At 57.7% G+C, this 27,762-nt stretch overlaps 1 protein-coding gene across 1 annotated transcript in view; it reads left to right on the forward strand.

Moving 5' to 3' along the window:
* Positions 1-27,762, forward strand: part of PAX7 (paired box 7) — a 105,759-nt gene that overhangs the window by 62,573 nt on the left and 15,424 nt on the right. Inside the window, exons 6-7 of the mRNA XM_086364763.1 lie at positions 643-808; positions 2,051-2,253. Of these exons, the coding sequence (XP_086220889.1) occupies positions 643-808; positions 2,051-2,253 (369 nt within the window). The remainder of the gene's footprint in view (positions 1-642; positions 809-2,050; positions 2,254-27,762) is intronic.

Genomic DNA, 27,762 nt, shown 5'->3' on the forward strand with positions numbered 1-27,762 from the left:
CGCTAGCACAGGGCTCGGAGGAAAGGGAGACTCAAAGATATTAGGTTATCAATCAGTCCCTGTGTTTGGGGGTGGGGATGGGGGTGGTGGGCTTTCCTAACTCAGGGGGCCTGTGCAGCGTAAGCCAAGCAGGGCCTCAGACTCCAGACACAGAACAAGCTTTTGCTTCTGAGTCTGGCAGGTGGGTCTCATTCAGGTGGGTTCTGGATGTGTGGCCTTCCTTGGGGGCTTCCTGGAGGAGATGAGGAGTGTGCAACATGGATGAACAAGGATGGTCACCCACTGACTTCCTTCAGGGCAGGAGCAGCTGCAGGGAAAGAGCACTGGGCTGAGAGTCACTCGGGCCACCCTGTCATGCGGGCAAGCCCCCCACCCCCTCTCTGGGGCTCAGTTTGCCCATATGTAAAATGGGGATCATAACAATGACTTCGTCCCTGGGTAGTGAGGTCATGAGGACAGAATGGGATCCTGCCCATGAACGTGCTTTGCAAACTGTCCTGAGCTGCAGGACGGTGGGGCTCTCCTCGGAGGAGGACACTGGCTGGACCCAGGGTGATGGCGCAGGGGCCCGGTTCTAGCTGTGCCTCAGCGCGCTGCCGGAAACCAGGCTGAGGGCTCAACGCTCGGCTCTCTGTCCCCCAGGTCTGGTTCAGTAACCGCCGTGCCCGCTGGCGTAAGCAGGCAGGAGCCAACCAGCTGGCAGCGTTCAACCACCTTCTGCCAGGTGGCTTCCCGCCCACTGGCATGCCCACGCTGCCCCCCTACCAGCTACCGGACTCCACCTACCCCACCACTACCATCTCCCAAGGTGAGTCTCAGCTGCATCCCGGCCACGCCCCTCACCGCCCCGCCCTTTCACCCGCCCCGCCCCGCCCCTTCACCCGCCCCCCATTTATCTCCCCCCCACCCCGCCCCCACCCACTCCTTCCCTCCTCAACAAAGAAGGAATAAAAAGCGTTTTCTTTGGCGGGAGGAGGGGAGAGAGGTGGTTTTCCTTGCTCTTTCATGACCGTGTTTGTCTGCGTTGATGTGGACAGTGAAGATAAAAGAGATGGTGTCCTGCTCTTGAACCTCTTCCCTCTGCATCCAGGTGAAGATGAGCAAGGTCGCCTCCATGTGCACGTTTAACAGAGCTTCTCAAACTATAAAAGTCACATGAATCTCTTGGATCTTACTAAATTTCAGAAGAGACGGTGGTGGGCCCTGTAGGTAGAGAAGGGTAGCACCCCTCCTCCCTGGCCCATGCCCCCTGGTCTGCCCTCTGCCCGCTCCCTCCACTCCACCCCGCCAGCACACAGCAGGAACCCACTGCTTGACTTCTGTCTCATGGAGGAGCCCCATGGCTTCCTCTTAGAGGACTGGCAGGCTGGAGTTCTAGAAGCTGGGGAGAGAGGCCTCTTTGTGATTCCTGATGAGAAACTGAACCATCGCCCACGGTGGAGGTCCCGTCTGCTGGAAGACCACGTAGCGAGGCTGTGACAGAGAAGAGCAGCCCAGCAGCTGGGATCAGAGTGGCGATTCAAACCCTGGCCCCCTGCTCCCTAGCCACATCACCGTGCACAAGGGCAGGCCCTGGGCCCATTAAGCCTCAGTTTCTTCATCTGTAAAATGGGAATCATTCTTGCTTCATCCCCTTAGATGGGATTTGTGAAAGCACTGGTGATTTTGGTGCTCACCAGATGTTATCCAGCAGCCCCAAGCAGACTGACAGAGTCCTCAAGGAGATCTGACTTTTAGCCCAGATAAGGTTTATTGAGCACCTACTATGTGCCAATCACGGAGAACAGGGCCAGTGCGCAGTAGGTGCTGAGAAGTTGTCTGGAATGTTACTCGTTATCGATCGAGACCTGCCAGTTCCTGGTGTCCTGCTCAGAAGCCAGCTGTCCCATCCCCCGTAGTGAGAGAAGGCAGCCCCCTCCCCACCGCCTCTGCTGGATGGAGGTCCAGAGAAGGGCGCTGGGGACCTGCCTTCCAGACGGGCGGTGCCTGCCCTGCTTGGCCTTCTGGGGCCAGGCCGCTGGCTCAGGCCCTCTGCTGGCTCTCTCTGCAGACGGGGGCAGCACCGTGCACCGACCCCAGCCGCTCCCGCCGTCCACCATGCACCAGGGGGGCCTGGCCGCGGCGGCCGCAGCCGCGGACACCAGCTCTGCCTACGGAGCCCGCCACGGCTTCTCCAGCTACTCCGACAGCTTCATGAACCCGGCGGCCGCCTCCAATCACATGAACCCCGTCAGCAACGGCCTGTCGCCTCAGGTAGGGGGCCCCGCCTCTCTGTCCAGGGTCCCAGGGGCCAGAGGCTTGCCAGCCCATCCAGCGAGGGTTCAGGGGGACACAGGTGGCTCTCTCTTGGGGAGGAAGTCTTGGTCTCCCCCACATCGCTGGCTGTTGGTCAACTCGAGAGGGTTTGCGTGGGAGGAGGGGTGGGGGGTGGGCTCCTCCGGCCTTCACTTGTCATTGTTCTGTGAGCCTTTCACCCTGGGTTTGTCATCTGCAAGTCTGGTGACCCAGTGGGCAGTTGCAGAGAAAAGGTTTCCATCGCAGGTTTCCATACTTGTCACCACCCAGAGCTTGTTAATCTGGCCCATCACCTGCTTCATGACTGTGCAGACCATAACAGTCAGGCGTTTTCAGTGCATTGATGGAAGCCTTGCGTTGTTTCCTAGGGGATGCGAACTGTGGTTGCGGCTTTGTTCTAGAAGCAGTCCTTCTTAGATTCCATCCTGGGCTCCATCTCCCACCTTTGGTCACCAGGAGTGACCAACGAGTGAAAGGCAAGACCATGACCTACTGGTGGAGAGAATCAGTCGGGCAGGGATGTAGGGCGGAGGCATGATTCTAGTGCGGGAGCTCTGCTCCCACTGGGTCTTGGAACTCTGTTCCCTCACATGTGATTGGCTGCTGGCTAAGTCACTCCATGGCTGATGGAGCTGTTAGAAGTGGTGGGACCATCTTTAGATGAAGCGGGAAAGACAGGCTGGAGCTGATGTGGTTATTGGTGAGCCCGGGGAGCAGGACTCAGTGATGCTTGAAATCAGAGCGAACTGGAAGAACTGTTGAGTTCATTTTTGTTGCTATAACAGGCTCTCAGACATCCACAGGGAAAGAATTAAATCCAAGATTCATTTTACCCTGCCTCCCACCTTCTGAGACACCTCTCTCGTGTCTGTGGTGAGAATATGTGTGATGCAAACTTATCTGAACAGCTGTAAGAACAGGCGAGGCTTGGAGTGGGGGTGGGATCCCAGCCCCACTGTTCAGGGAGTTAGGCTAGTGAGCATCTTCGAGCTTTGGGGTATCCCCCATTAAACAAGAGTGATTAAATAAAGAGTTGCTAACCTCCTAAGAAGGGCCTTCTCTGCCTTTAGCATGCTAACAGGTCAAAGCAGTCAGCATAGAGGTGGGATAAAATAGAGGTCAAATAAACGTTAGTTCTCTCCCTCCCTCCCCCCACAAGCATTGCCAGGACAATACAGTAACATGAGAAATCTGTTACGTAAAGAAAAAAGGGGACCAAAGAGAAGGTCAGCTGCACCCCTGCAAGTCACTTCCTTCCAACTACCTGATTTTGTAAATAAAGTTTTATTGGAACACAGCCATGCCCATTCATTTACATAGTTATGGCTGTTTTTGTGCTGTGATGATGGCATAGTTGAGTGGTTTCCACAGAGATCACATCATCCGGCCCGAATAGAAAAAGTAAGCCACCGTGGGTCTAAAATGTTTCCCCTGCTTAATACCCTTTAATTTTCTGCGTGTTTGGGGGATTTTTCTATTTGTCTCAGTTAATGTGGGTCACTGAGGGCTTACTGGGGCTTCCCAGATGACTCAGTGGGAAAGATTCCACCAACCAATGTAACAGCCACTGGAGACATGGGTTCAATCCCTGAGTCAGGAAGATCCCCTGCAGGAGGAAGTGGCAACTCCAGGATTCTTGCTGGGATAACCCCATGGACAGAGGAGCCTGGCGAACTACAGGCCATGAAGTTGCAACGAGTTGGGAGCGACGGAGCGTGCATGAGGGCTAATTGTATTTCAGTTCCATCATTTGCGTATGCTAGGAGCTAGCATCAGCCCCATATCCTGGACAGGAAAACGGACGTGCAGAGAGCACGCACGCCAGGTCCCTTCCCCTCTCTACAGGCCAGGTTTCTTATCCATGAAATGGGGGTGATGCTAGCTCGTACCTCATAGGGTTGGCAAGGCTGACTGCAATGACCTAGGTAAAGCTCTTAGCCCAGGTCTAGCGCAGAGTTGTGAGTGCCCAGTGGACGGAAGCAGCTGAAGCCAGAGCTCCCCGGGGTGAAGCTCCAAGGCTCTCGGGCCCCACTTAGTAGGGGTAAGGCAGTCTGCCACCGGAATGTCTTCCCAGTGGAGCCTAACCGTCCTCTTTGGGGTTCAAGGCCACCACCTCCATCTCATTGGTGCCGAGGACTAACTGGCCAAGCTAACCTTCCAGAGCCAGGTTTAGACACGACAGGACCTGGAGCTGGCCGGGTAGGGATAACTGCAGGATGTCCGTACCCGAGAATGGGGCCCAGGCCCAGCCTCGTGATACAAAACAAATCAGAGGAATCTGAAGAGGGGTGCTGAGTCTGAGCGGGCCCTCCAGCGCCCTTCACAGAGGGGGCACAGGACACGCTGACTGGGCTGGACCTGCACGTGAGGGCACCTGGCTCCCCTCCGCTGCTCTCCCCAGGCCCCCGTCTCATTGTGGGCTGAGCTTTAGCCCCTAAAGCAGCACTTTCATCACAGGGCAGAGGAGAGACTAGCAAATTAAGGGGCCCCTAGCTTGGGGAGCGTGGTTCAGCACTGAGATTAAAGGGTAAGGAGGTTCCAGGTGTTGTCTGGGCCCAGAAACGTTGGGCAGGAGGCGGGTGGGGGAAGGGGAGAGCCTGACCCGCTGCTGTGGGCAGCCAGACCAAAGCTGGCCATGTCCCTGCCCTCCTCCAAGAGGCCCCCAGCTTCCGCCCCATCCCTCAGGGTGGACAGTCGTGTGGGGCGTGATGGATCGAGGGAACTTCAGAGACCTGTCCGGAGGTTCCCACCAAAGGTGTGAAGACAGATCGGGGGTCTGACAGGGGCAGAGGGGACCGGGAGGTGAGCAGCTGCTGGAGGGCGGGGTAGGGGCTGCAGGCAGGGCAGACACAGTCAGGGCAGGCTGGGGGCACCTCCGGGTGTGGACACCGCGGGGGTCACGCTGCAAATGCTTCCTGAAGGTGCGAGGGGCCGTTTCGGTGTCTTAGGTGGACGTTCTTGGCTTTTCTGAGCTCTGATTCTCTATGCACGTCCTCCCCTGTCTGAGCGCCTTCGCACTTCCAGCTTATCTGTGTGGTCCTGGGACGGGTGGGCCCGGGGGTTTTCCACCAAGACAGACGCATCGTGGTGTCCCGTCTTCCCAACAGGAGGGGTTTCTCTGCAGGGTGATGGGGAGAGGACGGGCCCCACCTGGGCCATGGAGGCATATTCCCCCGACCCAAGATCACAGGTCCGCCGTCCTCCAAGAGAGCCTTGGCTCTTGTTCTTACAAAAGCCCAAAGGGATGAGGCTGGGGCCCTGCTGGGCACCTGCTCGTCACGCCAGCTGGCTTGCTTCCTCGCCGGCGGGGGGAACCGGGTGCTGGTCCCGGACCCAGCCAAGGCAGTGGGTACCTCAAGCCTTGGAGACCCCGTGGAGAGTCTTCCCAGCAGAATCTCATGGCAAAAGTCATGTTCTCACGTCAGCTGTCCCCTGGCTCTGATACAGCACCTGGCCACAGAGGGTCTGCCACAGGCATTGTCCTCAGCACTTGGGGTGACTCAGTGAACGCAGGGGATGACCCTCTCTACTCTAGCGGGGCTGGCAGTGCAAGCAGACAGGCAGGCAAGAAGCGTCAGCAGACGGCGCGGCGCGCAGCATGTCTAACGCCAACACGTCGGACGCGTTCGACAGGGATAGCCGAGCTTCCTGAGGCGCTCCCTCTACACTGAGCTTCTCCCGGGACAGAGCCTGGGTTCAGCCCTCATTTGTAGAGCCTGAGATTGACCCACCCACATGCCCTCCTGCCTCGCAGAAACACACAGCCTTGCTCTCTTTTTGAGAGACTGACGGGCAGTGAGGGGAAATCATCTCCGGAAGGCGGTCCTTCCAGCTCAGCGGACAGAAAAGCTCCTTCAGCCCATGTCGTGGATGAGAACACTGAGGCTGGGACCTCAGGTTAGGGGCCAATAGGCGGGGCTGAGTCATATGGGCAAGAGCCTCCTGAGAGGCGTAGACGACCCTGAGGCTTGGTTCCCTCGGGGCCCAGGCCCTCACCCACCCCCAGGGTCCAGCCTGGCAGCATTAGGGACTCAGCAGGTGAATGGGCCCGGCTCTGCTTGGAAGCAGCTCTTAGAAACCAGCTGAGGAGAGCTTAGGACCAAAGGACCCTTAGGTGACCCTTTGGGTGATGCGATTCCTGCAGATGGAACAGTTCGTACCAGCCCTTGTGTTGGAGTCGTGAGTGGAGCACACTTTCAAGGGTGATGGGTGGAGAGAAGAGGGGCCACTTGGGTCCTTAGATCCGCCAGCATGATGAGGGAGACACAGCCCCCACCCTGAGGAGCAACTCGGGGGCTCTGTGCTCAGATCCCAGAGTCTGACGGAAGAGAAGCCCTTGTCTGTGGATGCCCTAGTCTGATGGTGGAAGCACCCACAGCTGTGTCTTGGAGAGCTCCCAGTGTGACGGGGGAGACAGGCCATGGACTCATAATCAGTGCTGACCTATCTGAGCTTCTGAGCAAAGAATCAGGAGCAAGGATCTGCTGGTTCAATGGTCACACGGGCAGGCCGCCTGTCCCGGGGCTTCTGTGGGGCCTGTGCCGCTGTGTTCTGGGGGAGCAGCCCGTGGCTGGGGCTGCCTTCTCCTTCAGGCTTTCTTAGCGGCAGCGTCTCATCCGAGTCGGTGGAAACTGAGGCCCAGAGAAGGGGAGAAAATTGCCCAGATCCCAGCGTCGGGGTGGGGGCTGAGCTGGGACCCCAGGCCTGTGGCCCCCGCCGTGGGCGCCTTCCTGGGAAGCGGTCGTTTCTGCCACCACGCCTCCGCCTGCTCCATCATGCTGCCCCGGGCGTCATCCCCTTTGGCTCCTCTGTGGAGCTTAACGTGGAGAAACCTGTAAAGGGATTTACATATTTACAATCTCCCCCCCACGGAACTAATGAAAAATGAAAAGCAGTCTCTAAGTGTGAAGTTAATCACACGGTTGCGATCACCCTATCTCCTGTAAGAGATATGCTGACGGCTTCCACAGAGCGAGTGCTTACCGTGGGCCAGCCGTGGATGAGCTAAAGGTTGCGCCAGCTTCATCCAGCCAGGCTTGGTGACCTCGGTTTACAGATGAGGAAAAGCAGATACGCAGCGTTGTCCTGGTGGCTCAGAGAGTAAAGAATCTGTCTGCAGTGCAGGAGACCCGGGATCCATCCCTGGGTCGGGAAGATCCCCTGGAGGAGGGCATGACAACCCACTCCAGTATTCTGGCCTGGGAAATCCCATGGACAGAGGAGCCTGGCAGGCTACGGTCCATGGGGTCACAAAGAGTCAGACATGACTGAGCAACTAACTTTAAACTTTCGTCCGTCCATCCACCCATCTAGATATTAATTAGGCCCCTACCACCTGCCAGGCCCCTCGGTAGGGTCTGGGAAGGTCGCAGAGCCGGGATTCGACTGGTCTGGCTCCAGAGCCCACTCTGCTGTTCTCTCGTGTCTGCCCCGGAAGCTTGGTCCTGTGATCCATATGGGGAAACTGCGTTTTGAGGCCACAGTGGAAATTAATGGCATGGCCAGGTTCGTGGTCTACATCTTCAAAAAGCCCAGATTCCCCCTCCCTAGATCAGCGGGGACAAAGCTCAGAGCCTTCCAGTTCTTTATTGGTGGGGTCTCCTGAATGCCTCTCCACCGCGACCCTTCTGGCATCCGTTGAGGCCTCCGGGGGGCCTGACCCAGCAAGGAAGGACGATCCATCAGCTGATCATGGACGGATGCCATGTCCCTCATCAGCCCTTTGCTTCTGGGAAGTGACTCCAGCCCCCTGAGACTTGGGAAGACAGGCTCAGAGAGGTTAAGTGACCCGCTGAAGGTCACACAGCAGGCGAGTGGTGGCGATGGGACTCTCGGGCAGGTGCGCCTGACCCACGCGTCTCACCTGCCCCTCGCCCTCGTCGGGATCTTATCCCTGAGCCTGGGCCCCTCACGCAGTGGCCACTGGAAACTCCCTTTCGCCTTTTTCTCCCCCTCACTTCCTCTCTGTGTTTTTTTTTTCCCCCTTCATTGGCAACACTGCGTCTATAATAAGCATTTAAAATGAGTCTTGCTGGACCAGGAAGGAGGAAGGAGGAGGGAGTAGGAGATTTGTAGGCAGGACGACGGGGAGGGGGATCGTGGGGTGTTAAATAGCCCAGAATTTTTAAAAAACTGATGCAAATCACTGGTAGGAGAGAAAATTATGTGCAATTACGTCCTGATATTGGAAGGTTTTGCCTAGCCCAGGCAACAAGATCTCATTAACAAGCAGAAAATAAGATTGAAATGGTGTGTAAAAGAGCTGAAAAATGAATTTGAATGCTGCGTTTGTCCACAATTACCCCCTCCTTCACACATATTTTATTGCAATTTTTTTATTATTCTTAATCTCTCCATTCCTCAAAGCAGATTGGGGACATCCTGGCATTACCGGGGCGTCGGGAGGAGGTGTGAAGGATTTCCCGCTCCCCTGAAAGGAGACCCTTCTCTCGCACATTTTCCAAGGTTGGGTTTTGGAGGGATCAGAATTCATTTCTCCGGCTTAGCGGGTTGTAGGAACATGGGGCTTTAACCCCAGCCGAGTGAGCGCTCCTCTGGGCCCTGCCCCGCCCTTCCCTCTCCTCCCTTCCCAGCAGCTCCTCTGCCTCCAGCTTCCTTCCTTTTGCCTTCCCAGGGTCTCTCCCAGGCTCTCCCTATCCCGGGAGGTCTCTCTCGGGAAGCCTGGGGCAAGAGAAGCTGCACGGCCTCCGCCAGGGAGCAGCCAAGTTGGAGTTCTGGTTCTGCCTCTTTCCAAGTTGCTGTGTGGCCCTGGGTCACTGGCTTAACCTCTCTGGGCCTCCTTTCATCATCTGAAAATGGGAGTGATGACGCTTACCTTTCCGGGGGGTGCTGTGAAGACTAAAGGAGAATCTGAGCACAGTGCCTGGCGAGTGCCGGTGGTTGGGGTTGAGCTGCTAAGTTGTGTCTGAATCTGAGTACAGTGCCTGGCGAGTGCTGCTGGTTGGGGTTTAGCTGCTAAGTTGTGTCTGAATCTGAGTACAGTGCCTGGCGAGTGCTGCTGGTTGGGGTTTAGCTGCTAAGTTGTGTCTGACTCTTGCAACCCCATGGACTGTAGCCCACCAGGCTTCTCTGTCCATGGGATTTCCCAGGCAAGAGTACTGGAGTGGGTTGCCTTACAGCAGGTGCCGAATGAATTCTCCGCCCACCTCCCAGCTCTGTTGTACTGGAACCCCATCTTTTCTGTCTTTTCCCCCCCTTCCCCTCAGTACTGGAAAATGCCAGAGTTGGTTTCCAGTCTTGGGAAGAGAAGATGCCAGGGTGCAGGGAGTGGAAAGCACAGGAAAGGCCATCTGTCCCCTTCCGCCCTCGGGCCCTGGGGAAGGATGAGCTGGGATGGAAGGAGTGACCAACCCCGGTTGGAAGGACACTGGTTTTCCCCAGGATTAGGGGAAAGCTATCTGAGTCACCCCAGCCACCCACTCACACACCTATTTCTCACGATGACCAGTGGTGATGGTGTAGGGTCAGCGGTCAGCCAACCCTAGTCACAGCCCTGATCGGGGTACCAACTGGGGGCGGTGAGGAGTGTCCACTCAGCTAATCAGGCCTTCCCGAAGCCCAGTGCCCCTTCCGCCTGACTCCCAGCCAGGCCCACCACAGGACAAGGATGAGCTGCGTGCTCAGAGAGTCAGCCTTGGGGTCCCAGGCATCTTCAGCCCTCCCAGCCCCCAGGGGGACAGACCCTGCCAAGATCCTGCTCTCACAACCAGCTTCCCTTTGTCCACGGTTAACCTACCTCAGTGGGAAAGGCTCAGCTATTTCCCCCCTGGAGGCTGCTCGCCAAACACAGCCACCTGCTCACGTCAGTCAGAGCCCAGCGCCAGCCCACAGGGAGAGGCCCTCGTCTCCTGTGAAAACAGACCGGTGTTTATGTCTCTGCTTTTCTCACCCCTTCTTCCTGGGTGGAGGGGACGGGGGAGGGGAGGAGGGTGGGGGACAGACAGGCGAGACCAGGATCAGGAACTTTCCTGAACGCTAGTGACGGGAGCAGGTCATGCCTATGGGCAGGTCCTGCTAGGAACTGGAGGGCCTGGTTTATTGCCTTTTTATTGCCTCTTTATCATGGAGGCCACACCTTGGGCTTCCCCTGTGGCTCAGCGGTAAAGAATCTGCCTGCAGTGCAGGAGCTACAGGAGACACAGGTTCGATCCCTGGGTCGGGAAGATCCCCTGGAGAAGGGCATGGCAACCCACTCCAGTATTCTGGCCTGGAGAATCCCATGGACAGAGGAGCCTGGTGGGCTACAGTCCATGGGGTCCCAAAGAGTCGGATGCGACTAAAGTGACTTAGCACGCACACGCTGGGCTTTTCTCCGTTCTTAGTGGACTGAATGGGATTCTGGGAAGACAGAATCCTGAACCTGCCTCCCTGAGTCTGGACGAGAGCCGCGGGTTCAGGGCTGCCCTCCACAGATGCTCTGATTCTCTTTTTTTTTTTTTGGTCCACCATGATACATCTGTAGCGATCCAGACCTCCCTCCTTGAGAAGGTATAGGTGGGAGCTGACCTCTGCCCCTCCCCGTGGGCCTGGTGTCATCAAGCAGGGAAGGGGAGATGTAGATGTTTCCATACACCAAGGGACGGAGGGACCAAGGTCTTCATACTGTGTGTGTGGTGATTCATCCTGGTGACACACAGAAGCCCGTGTCTGGTCCGCAGTGGGCCTCCAACAAGTGTTGCTGAGCCCCCCGCGTACTGCAGGCCATACTACACGCCGCTTGGTCTGTACCCGAGGTTTTTGAGGCAGCTGGTGAGTTAGTCTGAATGTCATTACACGCAATTCCCTTCAAATTCATTTGTTTACCACCTGTTACTAACACAAAGTATGCACGTGTGCCTGAAGTTGCTTCTGTCGTGTCTGACTCTTTGCGTCCCTGTGGACTGTAGCCCACCAGGCTCCTCTGTCCATGGGATTCTCCAGGCCAGAATACTGGAGGGTTGCCATGCCCTCCTCCAGGGGATCTTCCTGACTCAGGGATGGAACCCATGACTCTCACGTCTCCTGGCAATGGCAGGCGGGTTCTTTACCACTGGCACCACGTGCGCAGCCCAAGACAAAGCACAGGGAGGTGCAGAGAAGAAATACACGTGGCTGGCACTGCTCTTCCCAAATCTACTCTGGGCGAGACGCGTCAAAGACCAATGAGGGAATCAGTTACTGACAGCTGAGCGCGATTTCTGGTCAGACAGGATAGCAAGAGCAGAGGAGTTCGGAAAAGGGAGGGCATGTCAAAGAAGGCTTCTTGGAGGAGGCTTCTCAAAGGGGTAGGTATAGCACTTGCTCAGAGGAAAATCAGTGAAGGAATAGGAGGCTGGTGCAGACTGGACGTTCAGTTCCGTCGCGCAGTCATGTCCGACTCTCTGTGACCCTATGAACCGCAGCACGCCAGGCCTCCCTGTCCATCACCAACTCCCGGAGTTCACCCAAACCCATGTCCATTGAGTCGGTGATGCCATCCAGCCGTCTCATCCTCTGTCGTCCCCTTCTCCTCCCGCCCTCCGGTGTCTAATTCAGACACATCACGGGCTCAGTGAGGTAATGATACAGACCGGGGTCTGGATCCCGGGCTGTCTGTACTTACTTGCTGTGTGACCACAGGCACATTACACGAGCTCTCTGCGTCTCAGTTTCCTCATCCGGAAGATGGGGCCAACACTAGTCACCTGGAAGGATTTCGAGAAATACACGAGGCGGTTCGTGCAGCACACCATGCACCGTGCCCGGCGCAGAGGAGGGACTCAGTAAGCGGCAGTGCGTCCCCCTCTGCGTCTCCCGGCCCTGATGAGAAATTGGGTGGGTCGGGACTTTGAGATTAGCAAACCATTATATATAGAACAGATAAACAACGCGGTCCCATGTAGAGCACAGGGAACTATATTCAATATCCGGTCATAAACCATAATGGAAAAGGAAAAAAAAAAAAAAGAAATTGAATTAGCCATTCTCTTCTGGGACCGGAGGCCTGGCTCAGCCCAGCCCAGGTCACTGGCTGGAAAGTCGGCCAATGTGAGTTCCCTCTGGACTTTGCTTCTGACTCACTGTGTGACCTTGGTGGACACCTCGCCCCTCTGGGCCTCAGTTTCCCCATCTGTGCAGTGAACGCGATGGGCCACGCGCTAGTTAGGAACCATCCTTCCTGCACAGAGTCCGTGATTCCCGGGAGTTTTTGTAAAAGGAGCTTAGAGTTCCCGTCTCGGTCTCCGGGTGGGGGCCAGCCCTTCTCTCCAGCCTGTGCCTCCTCCGCGCCCTCCCCAACCTTCTGGGGCCCCAGCCTGAGGCCGGCGGGCTTCCCACCAGGCCAGGGGTTCAGCCAACCAGACCTGCCTGGCATGGTGGGAGAGAATGCAAAGAGAGGGATCTGTCCTTCTTTCTGATTAGCACAGGGAGTGCGCTGAACCAGACCGTCCCAGCCGATAGAGGGAAGAAAATAAGGGAGATCAGCAATGAATACAGCAGGCAGACTCAGGACTGGTCCGGTCCATCCCTGGGGTCCCTGGCTGTAGGAGAACTCTGAGATGGCAGGACAAAACTAGACCTCGGAGGCCAGGCAAGCCCCCAGACAGGAGAGGCAGGGGAGACTTGGAGGGTCCCCAGAGGGCCGGACTTCTCCTGCCTCCAAGCCTTTGTACCTGCTGCATCCCCTGCCCGGGTCTCCTCCACAACCCTGTCATCATCTCAGACCCCCTCCTACTCACTTTAGGACTTGGCCCCTTCCAGGAAGCCTTCCCTCACCCCTCATGCTGGGTTGGTTGTGCTTTCCTTGTGCATTTACCACATTTCATCAGGGTATTAAAAGTACCTGTATTACTAGAAAAACGTTGTTCAGTCTTTGCGACCCCATGGACTGCAGCACGCCAGGCTTCCCTGTCCTTCACTATCTCCCAGAGTTTGCTCAAACTCATGTCCATTGAGTTGGTGATACCATCCAACCATCTCATCCTCTGCTGCTCCCTTCTCCTCTTGCCTTCAATCTTTCCCAGCAACAGGGTCTTTTCTAGTGAGTCGGCTCTTCACATCAGGTGGCCAAAGTACTGGAGCTTCAGCATAAGTCCTTCCAATAAATATTCAGGGCTGATTTCCTTTAGGATGGACTGGTTTGATCTCCTTGCAGTTCAAGGGACTCTCAAGAGTCTTCTCCAACACCACAATTCAAAAGCATCAATCCTTCAGCACTCAGCCTTCTTTATGGTCCGACTCTCACATCCATACATGACTACTGGAAAAAGCCATAGCTTTGACTGACTTTACAGACCCTTGTCAGCCAAGTGTCACTAGACAAATATTCAGTAATAATAATTCAATTTTGGGGGCACTTAAACCACAGGCCAGATGCTGTCATAAGCCCGTTATACGGATTATCCCATTTAATGGTCATAACATCTACTTTGGATGGGGAAGATCTGGAATTATTTCTGTCTTACAGACGAGGTGGGGGACAGTGGCACCAAGCAGTTTAATTCACTTGTCCAAGGTCAGCTGCTAACAAGTGTTGGGGCCTGGACTGGAACCTGGCCCTAGAAACCATGCTGTTGGCCAGTACACGTCACAAAAGTGGTCTGTCTTCCACTCGCTGATGAGACCTCTGAGGTCCTTACACCCTTTGATTTCAGCTTTTCCTGGGGCCCTAAGAGGTAGGAGGGCAGAGCCGCCAGGACAGCAGCTCTGGGACGCCCGGGCCTGGGTCCACCCAGCACTGTCACTTCTGCCTGGACGATTCTGAACAGGTTTTTCTCTGCCTCAGTTTACCCCCTCTGTAAAGTGGGGCTAATGAATAGTTCCCATCTCAGAGCTAGTCTGAGGAATAAGTGTGCTGATAGACACACAGCAAGTCGGCATCTGGCGCCTTGTGGAGTAGCTGTTTGCAGATGGGGGCTCCCAAGGCCATAGGGGGAGCTGGTGTGGGGCCCCAGGCTAATTCTTCCCAGCACCTTTGGGGCTTCCTGCTCCTCCCTGCCCCTGGGTCTAGACTCCTGACCTGCCCCAACCTCAGCCCCAGGGTTCCCCCGCCTCCAGACCCTCCCGGCTGAGCCCTCTCCCCAGGTGGGAACCTTTCTCCAACACCTTGGTCCTTGGGACAGGTGTTCTGAGCTGCTCCAGGGGGGGGTTCTGTGGGCTCGGGGTTGATGGGGAGGAATCAGGGGGAGGAGGCTCCTCTCCTGGGGCTTCTGGGAACATCGGAGACCTGGGCCAGGGTCCCCCAGGAGGCCCGAGCGTGGCCCCCACCTCCCGCGGGTGATTTAGCCAGAGACAGCCACTCTGCTCCTGTGTCCTTGTGAGTCAGGAGCGCCAGCCGGGTCTCTGGAAGGAGGGCGCCCCCACCCCACCCTCAGCCCGTGCAGGCCGCCTCCCCCCTGCCTTCCTCCCGCCAGAGTGGTCTCCAGGTCCCCCTGCCCACGCTCAGCCGAGAACTTTCCCTCGGGCCCAGGGGATGGGAAATTAGCGGCTGCTCTCCTTTCCGCCTTGCATGTCTCCCCTCCAGCCCCCAGTTCTCCGGCTCTTTTCCCCATTTTGGCCCTGTGTGCGTCCCACTCTCCTTTCCTCCATCTCTCCTTCTCTCAAACCCAGACCCTCCCCCATGCTCTGTCCCCTAATCTCTCAGGCCTGTTGGGTTCCCGAAAACACCTCCTTTTCCCCCCTCCCCCTCCCCTAGACCCTCCCCCATGCTCTGTCCCCTAATCTCCCACCACCTCTCCCAGGTTTCCCCCGCAAACACCTCTTTATCCTCCCCCGCTGCCCCTCCCCTCCCCTCCCCTCCCCTCCCCTTCCCCTCTCCTTCCCCTCCCCTCCCCTTCCCCTCCCCTCCCCGTCCCCCAGACCTGCCCCTCCCCCAAACCCTGCCCCCGCCCCTCCCCTCCCCCTCCCCCAGACCCTCCCCCATGATCTGTCCCCTAATCTCCCACCGCCTCTCCCGGTTTCCGCCCCCCCCAACACCTCTTTTTCCTCCGCCGCTGCCCCTCTCCCTCCCCTCCCTCCTCTGTACCCCCTCCCCTCCCCTCCCTCCTCTGCACCCCCTCCCCTCCCCCTGCCCCAGATCCTCCACCCGCCCGCCCCTCCCCTCCCCTCCCCCTCCCCCAGACCCTCCCCCATGCTCTGACTCCTAATCTCCCACCGCCTCTCCCGGTTTCTCCGCAAACACCTCTTTTTCCTCCCCTGCTGCCCCTCCCCTGACCTCCCCCCTCTGCACCCCCTTCCCTTCCCCTGCCCTTCCCCCAGCCCCCCTCCCCGTTTCTGTCTCCCACCCCCCCATCTCTCCGTACCCAGCTCGCCGATGGCGGGCTCCGGGCAGGGGCTGCGCGCGGTTCAGGCGCCGTCCCGGGCCCAGCGGACCTGGGGCGCGGCGGGGGCGGGGGTGGTGTGGAGCGGGGCGCGGGCGGGGAAGGGGGGACCGGCGGATCCGCGCGGCCGCTTCCGCCGCCGCCGCCGCGCCTTTGATCCATGGCCCGAGGCCGCCTGACAGTGGAAAATGCGGGGAGACAAAACCACTCAGTCAAAGTGATTCCCAACAACTGTCTCCCCGAGATAAGGACGCGCGCGGGCTCGGCGGCCCGCTTAACTCCTGCGGCCGGGGCCGGCGTCGGGGAGCAGCGGCGGGCCCAGCCGCCCCCGGAACGCGCGGGGCGGCCGGTGGTCCGGGGACCGGGGCCGGCAGTTAGCGCGCCGGGCAGACAGGCCCTTCTCCCTTCCTCTCTCCCCCACCCTGCTTTCCTTTGGTCCCCGGGTAGCCGGTGACGCACTTGCTAGAACATTCTCACCGCCCCCTTCACTTACCAACCCCTCTTCACTTCCTCCGGGAAGCCTCCCTCCTCTAGTCCGAGTGCCCTGCACTCCTTCCCGGGGTAGCGCTTTTGCCTCTGGATGCTAACTTTCTGGATTGTGCTCTCTCCCTAAGCAAGAACCAGGTTTTTCTGGGGGCCTGTCCTAAGCACAGAGCCTGGCGCGTGGCGGGGTCCGGTAAACCCGGGTGGAGCTGCACTGGACGCTGGGCATCCATCCGGGTTTGCCTGTCTCTGTGACCCCTGCCTTCAGAGGCTTTCCAGTTAGTTTGGCAATAGTCGAGCGGGCAAAACAAGAGCCAGAAGCCCCCAGAGAGGAAGGGATGCCCCAGACGAGGGGGAGCGGTGGTGGGAAAGCGTCTGTGGCCCCCGCACCCACCGAACAAGCACACCCCTTCCTCAGCCGCCAGGCTGGGCTGGACGGACCACCACCTTCCTTGGCTCCCCAGTCCACCGTGGAAATCCAGGAGGTGACAAGAGGTCAGATTATGTAACCTGAGCGCAAAAGGGAACCTTCACAATCCCATCCTAAGCCCCCAGGGCTGTCTGGTCTGTTTGGGACAGGGAGAGCCCCCGGGGCCCAGGTGATGCAGGAAGGGGGTGCTGGGCAGAGTTGAGGGGAGGCAACCTGTCATCTAAGGAAATGGCAACCCACTCCAGTATTCTTGCCTGGAGAATGAATGCCAGGGATGGGGGAGCCCGGTGGGCTACTGTCGCACAGAGTCAGACACAACTGAAGCGACTTAGCAGCAGCAGCAGCAGAAACCCTCATCTTGGGGGTACAGGCAGGATCTGGTTTTGGCAAGTTGGAGAGCGGCTTCTTGGAAGGGTAGCAGATTCAATTAGTAGTTCCCAAAGCTGTGCATCAGAATGATTGGGAATGCCTGTTAAAAATAGAAATTCCCAGGCTCCACCCTGATAGATCAATTGTTGTTGTTCGGTTGCTTGGTCATGTCTGACTCTGCGACCCCATGGAGTGCAGCACACCAGGATTCCCTGTCCTTCACCATCTCCTGGAGCCTTGCTCAAACCCATGTCCATTGAGTCAGTGATGCCATCCAACCATCTCATCCTCTGTCGCCCCCTTCTCCTCCCGCCTTCAATCTTTCCCAGCATCAGGGTCTTTTGCGATGAGTTGGCTCTTTGCATCAGGTGGTCAAAGTATTGGAGCTTCAGCTTCAGCATCAGCCCTTCCAGTGAATATTCAGGGCTGATTTCCTTTAGGATGGACTGGTTAGATCACCTTGCAGTCCAAGGGGAACAGGAGTCTATATTTTAAAGAAGGCACTGTCCGAGGCAGCTGTTGTGAGGTTTGGCACATCCTGAGCAGTGGATTAAGGAGCCTTCACCTTGTCAACCTCTCGTCAGCACCTTGACCCCCAGGCCACCTTCTTTAGGAAGTGACTCAGGGGCAGGACTGAGACCCCTCTCAGCAGTCTCCAGGATAGGCGACTGCCTTGAAGTAATTAACCCACCGGTACCTTTTACGATAGACACGTGCTATAGCGCTACACACTTGTCACTGCCTAGAAAGACTCGGGAATTAGCCGGGCTTTTCCTAGGGCACAGTGAGCGTGGCCATGCCCAGATCCTTTCAGATCTGATCAGTGAACAGCGTATGCAGTCAAGTTGCATGGGCAATCCCCACTTTGGCACAAAACCCTGGGAAGCCTTTTCGAGCACACTGAACAGGGAGACCCATCACTTCCCCAGCTCCTGTCCCTCCACCCTGCTGGGCTGCTGGGGGCCAGCAGAGAGCATGAGAGCTCAGTGTGAGGCTGACGCTCCTGCTAGACGGGGGTCTGACCTGCGGCACCAGAGGATTAAGGTCCTATGAGAACACTGGCAAGCATCTTACACAAAAAGTGTGCATCCAGGCGGAAATTGAGACGTGACGCCCTGGGGCAGAAGTTCCTGAGCTTTCCCCCGGGGGCTGCCTTCTCCTCCCCATCACACATAACACCCATCCCCACCCCTGACTCCCCCGGGCGTCCTTCCCTGAACGCCCTGGATGCTGACTCCACCCCCAGCCAACTCCAGTCTCCCTCTCTAAGCCTCTGTCCCAGCTGAGGTCCCACTCTGCTTTGACCCCCAAAGAAATGGGGTTTTCTTCCAGCACCTTTATACAGTCCTCAATAATGACAAGAAATCCCCCTTCTGTTCAGAAGCAGAGGGGTCAGTGATGTGCTTCCACCCCCGTTAACTGTTTGGTCCTCACTGAGCTCTGAGGGCCCGGAATTGTCATGCCCATCTTGCAGACTCGGAGAGGCAAAGCTCAAGGTCAGCAGCAAAGGACAGTGTCGGAATTCAAAAGCCCGGTCCGCCCGATCCCAGAGATTAAATTCTTCCCTCCATGCCAGGCTGTCAGAGCAGAACTCTTGCCTCTCCAGGTCTGCTCTGCACCTTGACAAGCTCCCAGGGGATTCCCACGTGCAGGAAAGTTTGAGAAGCACTGACCGACATGACCGTGTTGTGCCTTCCCAGCTCTCAGATGCCTCCTGAGCTTCTGGAGTGACTCAGAATGGTCCACCCCGGGCGGCAGAGGAAGGGGACAGGAAGGGGCTTTGGAGGAAAAGCTGCCAAAACCCCTCAGGGGAAGAAGCAGGGGAGGTTGGCTGAGGGTTCCTCCAGCCCGGGCGGACAACCTGCTGGACCAGGTTCAAACCTCGCCTTCCGACCTGGTAACCTCGACTCTGGCACGCTGAGCTCCAGGGCTGATTAAAGGGTGCTGCCTGCTGGAGGTGTGTGGGCACAGGGGCGAGGAAGTGGACAGACCCTTAGAGAGGATCGGGGTGTGAGATGCTGATGGAGAGAGGGGAGGTGGGTTTGGCTAGGCAGGCAGGATGGTCGGGAAGAGGGAGGAGGGGAGGCTGAGGGAGGGAGGTGGGAAGACGGTAAGAGAATCTGGGGGAGACGAGTACAGAGGAATAGAAACGGGAAGAGAGACGCCTGGAGACAGAGAGAGAAAAAGAAAAGGAGAAAGAATAGCACGGACAGAGCTGTGCAGAGAGGGGAGAGGACGGGAAGCAGAAGGCAGAAACCGGGAGAGGCCGGGATGACGGGGAGCCAGGAGTGATGGCGTCAGAGACGCGGCTGCAGGGAGCTGAGCTCACGGAAGTGGGATGGGGCCCTGGAGCCCAGACAGGAGGGGGACCCCAGAGCTGGAGGGGGGCAGGTGCAGAGGGCGTGCCGGAGCGCCGACCTGGCCCTGCAGCCAGACTCAGGTTTGATTCCCAGCCCTGCCACCTGCTAGCTGCGTAGCTTTGGGGAAGGAAGGCGCTGCACTTTGGCTTCCCGCATCAGGGGGTGTGGGCACCTGCCTGAGCCCAGCTGCCGTCCAGGCTCCCTCTCCCCCTCACGTGGACACCGATGGGCCAGATGTCCATAGCAGGGACCTCACCCCAAGCCCTGGCCTGAGCCCCCAGTGCCCCGCTCCCAGCCCTGGCTTCCTGGCCTGGCGGTGGTTGGTCTCCCAGCCCCCGGAACCAGGGGTGAAAAGTCTTGGCCTTCTGATGAGTGTTTCTTTTTAGTTCCAGATGCCACCCTGACAGGGGGCCCCCCTGTGATTAATCTCCCCGCTCCCGAGGCTGGGACCTGCCCCCGCTCCCCGCCCCAGAGCTGGTGGGTGTGTGGGCAGCACAGGGCCTGAGCCTTCCAGAGTCCCCATCTGGTCCTCCCTCCTCCTGGACCCGAGAGCAGGGAAGACCCTCCCTCAAGGCCACCCTTGGAGGAGCCACTTAAACTCAGACGAGCCGACTTTTCATCCAAGCTCCTGTTCTCCGGTCTCTGTGATATCCTTAACCCTGCAACCATGGTTAGGAGGTCATGTCAGCAAAGTGCCCAGAGCCCCTTGGGGCAGGGCACAGAGACCTCTGAGGGCCTGCGGGGAGGTCCCTACAGCCCCGAAGACAGAGGCACTAAAGCTGAGCCTGGGTGGAAGAACAAGTGTGGCTCTGGCAGTTACCCCGGGGCGCAACCTGACAGTCGTCGAGCCACGTGGGGGCACGCGGCCTCCAGGCACTTGAAGGCTCTCACGCGAGTGGCCGAGGAGGGGGCTGTGGCTGGTGGGGGTACTGCCCGGTGGCTTGGGGACGACTGTCCGAGTCGGGGACCCTTCCTGGAGACGCAGGGGGGGCTCCGATTGGTCGTGGTGAATGTGAGTGCTCTAGACGATAACTCTCCAGGTGGGAGCAGAGGCTACAGCTGTGTGATCTTGGGCAAGTGACTTGACCTGTCTGGGCCTCAGTTTCCTCGTCTATAAAATGTGGATCACAGCAGTGCCTGATTCGCAGGGATGTTGTGAGCAGTAGATAGGTTGACACAGGAAACGCTTAGAATGTTGCTTGGCGTGGAGTCAGCACTGAAGCCGCGTTAGCTGGGATGGTTACCTTTGGAAGTGCAGTCAGCACAGAGTCGTGGAGTTGGATTGTGTTGGGAGCTGGGAAACCCACTGCATTGGGGTGCGTGCCTTAGAGGGTGGGGTGGGCACTCCATTCTGATCCCTTCCGCCACCCCCTTTTCAAACAACCCAGGGCATCGCCTTCCCAGCCCCGAGTGCCAGCCGGAAAGCTCCTATCTCATCCTGCATCTCTCCCAGCCTGGGGCCAGCAAAGAGACAACATCTCTCCATGGCCGTCCCCAGCCTCTTGTTTGTTTGGTACATCGGAGCCGTGGGCACGTTTCTGCTAATTTTGTGGCTGCCTTTATCAAATGGGGATTCACAGGCGCTTTATCCTCGATAAGTGGATTAGTCGGTGAGCTAAACAAGATGGTGCGGGACGTGGGGGCTGCTCCGGAGAAGATATTTGTTTCTCGAAGAATGGAGCTTGCGTCCCTGCCCTGTGCAGCAAGGCAGGCAGGGCGGAGGAGTAGCTGGCGGGCCGGCCCTCTGAGCTCCTTCTCCCAGGGCAGGGGAGTGCTGACTCGTGGGAACTCGCTACAGCATGAGCAGGAAGTGGAGGGAGATTGGGTCCCCCTGCAGAAGCAGCCTCTGGGTCCTCTGGGAAGGAGAGGGTGGGCCCCTGAGTTCCATTCCGCTGCCTGTCGCCCCAGGCCCATCTGGGGACTGTCACCTCCCTGGACAGCAGCTTTCTCGCCATCTTCCACCTTCCGACGCCTTTCTCTTCCCTCCCCCCTTTCCTCCTAGCCTTTTACTTCCTTTTCATTTCTTTTCTGTCTTCCCTCAACCACCTCTAAAGGGATTTTGCTAAGTGTTGTGAATCCAGTCGTAGATGAGACATAGTCTTTGCTTTTACAGACAACTGACCATACCAAACCCAGAGGTCCCCACACATGGCAACAAGAAGCAACTCTGGGTGCGCACTGGACTTCTGGAGGTTCACTCCAAAGTCCAAAATGTGCCCCCACGAGAAGGCCCTGGGAGTGGTGTGCAACATGTCACAGACTGCTCATGATTACCTTTAAAATGCACGCTCATTTTGTCTGCTTTGCCACTGTGGAGCCATATTTACTGGCCATCATAATAAAATTAATTAGCACCAGGGCAAGTCGATGCTCCAGGAAGTTGTGCCATGTCATCTTGTGACTTGGCATGGTATGTGATGCCATGCAACAGAGTGGGTGTCGAGACTGGGAGAGAAGCAAAGGTGACTGGACGTGTGGAGTCTGGGTGACCAAGAGGCTAATGTAATCCTAGCAGATACAGGGCGTGCAGGAGGAGGACTTGGGTCCAAGTGGACGTGTGGAGGTCAAGGCTCGGGGGAGGCAGGCGGTGCCCAGGAGAGAGGTTGGGGCAGAGATGTGGATTTCAGCGGCTTCTCTCTAGAGAGACCAGGAGACGGAATGTGTGTTCAGAGGGAGAGGAGGGAGAGGCTGGGAGGACGCTTGGTCCAGCTGTCCCCCTAGGTGGAGGAGGACATGGGGAGACTCAAACGTTTGCGTTTCCCTTCCATTTTTAGCGTGGTGGCCAGGATCTTGCAGTCTCTGCTCTGTGCTGCGGTGCAGTCTGGTTGGGGGGGGGGGGCGGGGAGCAGAGACTCTTCTCAGAAGGGAAGAAAAGGATGGAGCAGAGCGACCAGGGTCCCCAGCTGGTCCTTTGCAGTGCCTGTCCTCCCCAAGCTGCCTCCAGCTGAGTGTGATTTTGCTATTTATTTACATGTAATTATTGCTATGAGGTGCAGATATTAACGCTGTCAAGAGCAATTTGCTCTGACATTTTTCACTCGCTCAGTGCCCCCGCCACTCTTCGACGGAGCCCAGGGCTCTCCCCACTCGGGCCGCTGCGCGCTCGGTGGCCCGGCCGGGAACCACCCAGCCGGCAAGGAGTGGCGTCCGTGAGCTCACCCGGCTCCTCTGCAAACTCATTAAGCTTCGAAATTGAATTTGGTCCGGGAAAGGGCTGGCTGGGCCCTGCTCCACCCAGACGAGGCTGACTCAAGGCCTCTCTGCCCTGCCCTCCTCCAAGAAAACCAGGCAGGGGCTGGTGGCAGAGGCTGGCAGAGGGCAGCTGATGAAGTGGGCAGAGGGTCGTTGTCAGAGAGGTGGGCGCGGCACAGCCACCAAGGCTCAGTTAGGGCCACTGACACCCTCTCAACCCCATCAGCTGCTCCCCCGACAAGAAAACCAGGCAGCTCTAACTTTGGGGAACATTACTGCAATTGACTGCTGTACCCCTCTAACAAAGAGGCTTCCCATGGGACCACGCAAGCGTCTTAGGCAGCCTGCAAAGAATGGCACCATGGGGTTGGGGTGGGGGCGAGGTACCGAGCTGGCCTTGCAGGAGGAAAATGCTAGAAAGAGAATCAACTTTGGAGTTAGACTTTCTGAGTTCATATCCCAGCCCACCACTTCCCGATTGTGCAGACTTGGGTGAATTTTTTAGTTTCCTTGAGCCTCAGTTTCCTGGCTGTAACACGGAAGAGCCAATACCCATATTTCATTGAACCTAACGGTTTGATGGGTGTCCTGGTGGCTCAGTGCTAAAGAATCTGCCTGCTAACGCAAGAGACACAGGTCCAGTGCCTGGGTCCAGAAGATCCCTGGAGGAGGAAATGGCAGCCCACTCTGACATTTTGGCCTGGGAAATCCCATGGACAGAGGAGCCTGGCAGGCTACAGTCCACGGGGTCGCAAAGAGTCGAATATGGCTTAGCGATTCAACAACAACAAGACGATTTGAGGCTGGCCCTTTCTTTTACTTCTCAGAAGGCCTCAAGAAATGCTTCACGTGAACCAGCATCCTGGCTGCCACGATAGGCGTAGCACGGTGCCGTGGGTGGTGAAATGCATTCCAGTTCTCCCAAGACTGAAGTCACACCATTCGACAGCTGTGCTAAGGAGTGAATGGCAGTGCTGCCCGCACCCATAGTAGGTGCTCGGCACATAGTAGGTGCTTAAGGATGGAAGGGTTGGATCAGGTTTCCTTGTGAGCCTCTGGATCACGAAGGGTTGCTTTATGTAGAAGAGAAAATTGAGGTTTGCTCCTCTTTTCATTCCCTCTTTCCACGTTCAGGGCGTTGCTGCTCCCAGAGGGCCAGCAGGGCCTGAGCCATCAGGGCAGCGAGTCCCTAATGCATTGTGATACGTGCCAGCTTGTCTGCCCAGGCTCTAACGAGGCCTCCCTGCCACCACTCACTCCCTGCCATGGCCAATCTGCGTCCAGTCTCGGGTAATTACTGCAAGGGAGCTCCCCCACCCCGCTGGGGCGCCGAGAGCCCAAGCCACCCTGTCCCCCACCTCCTCTCCCAACCCGCCCGGCCAAAGGCAGGGAGGCCCCGTCCCCCTCCCCCTTGGCCCTCCCGGCTGCCCCCCACCCCCCAGCTCAGCCAATTAGGCCCCCGACACCTGGAGCCGCTGACAAACTGCTTCTGTCACTTGCTCTCTGTCTTTCATTAAGGGCTGCTGAGCAGGGGAGGGGAGGGGGAGGAGATGGCATCTTTCATGCTTAGTAAGGCCAGATACATTAATTACAAAACGGCCATTTGCCGCGTGAAAGTGTGCTAATTAAATTTATGCAATCATTATCTTTAAATAGTCATATCTTTCCCGGCGATCGGCCCCTTCCTTCTCCAACCCCGCCGCCGCTCCGAGCGGACTTGCGCTAATCCCGGACCCCCATTATCGCGCCATCGGAGACAGTGTCTGAACCCTCCGCACCCGCTTGGCTCCAGCACCCGCCGGGGCCCGGGGCGCGGAACACGGGGCCCGCGCACCCATCCTGGCACCGAGCGCCTTCAGGCTGGGGCCAACCCGGGGTCCACCGAGGGAGGGGGAAGCCCAAGCCGGCCCCGCCCCAGCGGTATTTCTAGATGTTTCCAGAGATACAGTGTGACATCTTATTGACCAAACATTGGAAATGTGTGTGAGAGAGAGAGCACTTTAGCTTCTTGGAAGGCATTCTGTGCACCCCACCCACTTTCTATGAGTACCCCCATTTATGTGCACTGCCCATGTTATATGTGTACCCCCCATTTTCTAGACAGCCTTTAGCTAAGCCTGCAGGACCCCTGAGGTGAAGAGGGGGCTCTGACACCCACAGAGCTGAGGGGAGGGGAGGGAGCTTCCCTTTCTTTTCATCCATCCAGTCTATGCCAGGCCTTGTGCTGGGGATAAACAGAAAAGTCACTCACACATTCACAGGTGTGAATTCATGCTCACACACATTTGCACACACAGGACTCTCACACGGCATTCACACGAGCTCACAAGCACATGCACAGAACTCATACCTGCGCACGCTCCCTCACATGTACACGTGTGCACACACACGGCACTCACACACACACGCAGAGCCCTGGCTGGGCACCGCCACGCGACGGGCAGTGGGGCGACGGGCAGTGGGAATAGGACAGTGAGCGCGCCTCGAGTACCTCTTGGCCGACCCAGGGTCAAGGTTGCTCTGCGGCCAGGGCAGAAACGGGGACCCCAGTCGGGCTGAAAGTCCTCTCTCAGAGAGGCCGTTTTTTGGCTTCCTCTGTCCGCGTGTCCCCCTCCACGCAGCAGGAGGCTCTTACAGGAGGTCTTGGCTGAGTCCTCGCTCTGCAGAAATTACCCTGCCTGCTTTCCTCTCCAATCAAACAGAGCCTGACTCCTGAAGTCTTTTCGGGTCCTCTATGTTGAACTGGGCTTCCCTGGTGGCTCAGTTGGTAAAGAATCCGCCTGCAATGCGGGACACCCCGGTTCTATCCCTGTGTCGGGAAGATCCCCTGGAGAAGGGATAGACTACCCACTCCAGTATTCTGGCCTGGAGAATCCCATGGACAGTCCATGGGGTCGCAAAGGGTCGGACAGGACTGAGCGACTCTCACGTATGTTGAGCTACCCAATGGAGGGGGACAGAAGCCGCTGGGCTCTGGGGGCGGGGCCCGAGGTGGCACTCCATGGCCCGGCGTTCTCCGGAGCACGCGGGAGCCTCTGAGGCCTCCAGACCCCAGCGTGCGCCCTCGGAGAGGTCACCTGTGGGGCAGGCTGGACGTGTGCCCAGACACGCGGGCAGTATCCACAGCAACACTCACATGAGACTCACTTGTGCTCACACACATGCACGCAAGTACTCTCACACGACACTCACATGAGCTCACAAACACACACAGAACTCATCCCTGCACGTACTCTCATGGGGTCATGTGTGTGCATGCACGGCACTCACACACGACACAGAACACCCACATATATGTGTCCACGGATTCACAGACACACGAACAAAATTCAAGTGTACGTACACACAGTACTTCCGCGTGAACGCACACGTGTGCATTCCCACACTGCCCTCAAACACGCAGTATCCCCACAAGGGCCGGTATAACACACACAGAGTTAAGAAGGACCCAGAACCATCTCTGGTAAACGACAACCACAGCAGTGCAGGGCCAGAGTACTGGAGCAGAAGTCGGGCTCAAGCGTTCCTGCCCCAGGGCTGTCACTCATCCCCTAGGTTATTCTGGTTGAGAGCCTCCTGAGCCTCTGTTTCCTCCTCTGAGAAATGGGGTTAATAGTTGCACAGAATAGTCCTGAGGCTTACAGGGAGATGGCTTTGGGAACTGTACGTTCTGTGCTTGTGCAAAAGAGTGGCCTCGCTGGAGGGCTGGGTGGGGCAACTGAGAGGGGCACCAGAGTCGGGCAGGGCAGGGGCGCCTGCCAGGGTACCAGCTCTCCCGGGTTGGGGCAGGGGGACTGCCGTGTGAGTTGTGTCTGGTGGAGGGGGTGGCGGGCTAGGGCCATAAAGCAGAGATGGAAGGAAACGAAAGGCGGATGGGGACAGGGAGACCTGCAGGAAATCTTGTTTGGAAGCTCAAAGTCAGCACCCGAAGCCCATTACCGCTGTCCACAGGGGGCAGGGAGCGGGGAGGGGCCCCGATCCTCTTAGCCGAGAACTGAGCTCCGGAGAGGGGGGAGCGGCGGGGGGCGGCTGCCTGGGTGGGTGATTTCTCGCTTGCACTAATCCCAGCATGGAGCTGGGGACAGGCGGCGGACGGGCGGGGTACATCTGTGATGCGTGTCTGCGCGTCCGTCGGGGGCGGGGGCGAACGTGGCACGGAAGCTGGCCTTAGTGAGCTGGCGGTTCAGAGGCTGCCGTGTGCGAATGTGCTCAGGTCTGTTGGCCCGTGCGCGTCTGTGCAGCGTGTGGATGGCACGGGGGCAGGCAGCTGTTCACGCGGGTCCTTCTCCGCGCGTCCGTGTTGGTCTGTCTGTGTAATGCTATGCTTATCTCAGTGTGCGTGTCTGAGTGTGTTTTGTGTGCGAGCCCGTGATTTCACCCATGTGAGTGCGGGTGTGTAGTCATATTGTGTGTGTAGCAATAATAGTGATGATCTGAGAGTGGTGATTCTCAAACTTGGCAGCCTTAGAATCACCTGGGGAACGAGCTTTTAAAAATCTCGATTCCCAGACCCTTGGGTCAACTATTCAGCGTCTCTGAGGCAGGGGTCCCCAGTCTCTGGGCTGTGGACTGGTACTTCCTGTCAGATCAGTGGAGGTGCTGGTTTAGAAATAAAGTGCACAATGAATGCAAATGCGCTTGAATCATCCTGAAACCACCCCCTTTCCTGGTCTGTGGGAAAATTGTCTTCCATGGAACTGGTCCCTGGTGCCAAAGAGGTTGGAGACCGCAGCTCTCAGGGATGGGATGTTGGCATCAGTGTTTTAGAAGACTCTGCAGGCGTTTGCATTGGGCGGCCAAGGTGAAGAATCAGCTGTCTCAGCAGACAAACCCCCGTGGGGCCACCCTGTGCCTGCTCCCCGGCCTTTAACCTGCCCCTGTGGGGTTTAGCGGGACACGGGGATGGACTCAGGGCCCTGCGGGACCAGGGCAGGTCGTGAGCCGGGCTTCCCCACCTCAGCCCCAAGCTGGGGCAGTTTGGGCCCCAAGAGAGAAATTGCTTTGCTTCCCCGGCAAGCTGTGCCCTCACCTTCTCTGCCGGACCAGAGGGAGAGGCTGCCCCCCAAACACGCCCCTCCCAGCTCCTGTGGAAGTCAGAGGGATGAGTTAGTAAGAGGGTGGGCCAGGCCGAGGTCTAGTCGGCTCTGAGACTTGGAGACAAAAGTGTTCCGTGTGCCAAGATAGCTGGTCATTTTGGGGCCAGACTGGAGCCCGGGGCCAAAAGGAGTGACTGGTGGGGGTCCTGGGCCTGGCCACCCTGCCGCACGTTGGCTGTGACACTCGGCCTGAGTGTTTGAGCCTCAGTTCCCCACCTCTGAAGCCGTGGCCCGTCTCCACG

This window comes from Bos grunniens, chromosome 2 (assembly GCF_055505025.1).
Source record: "Bos grunniens cultivar Pamir isolate PY7600 chromosome 2, Bosgru_T2T1.0, whole genome shotgun sequence".
Classification (NCBI taxonomy): Eukaryota; Metazoa; Chordata; class Mammalia; order Artiodactyla; family Bovidae; genus Bos; species Bos grunniens.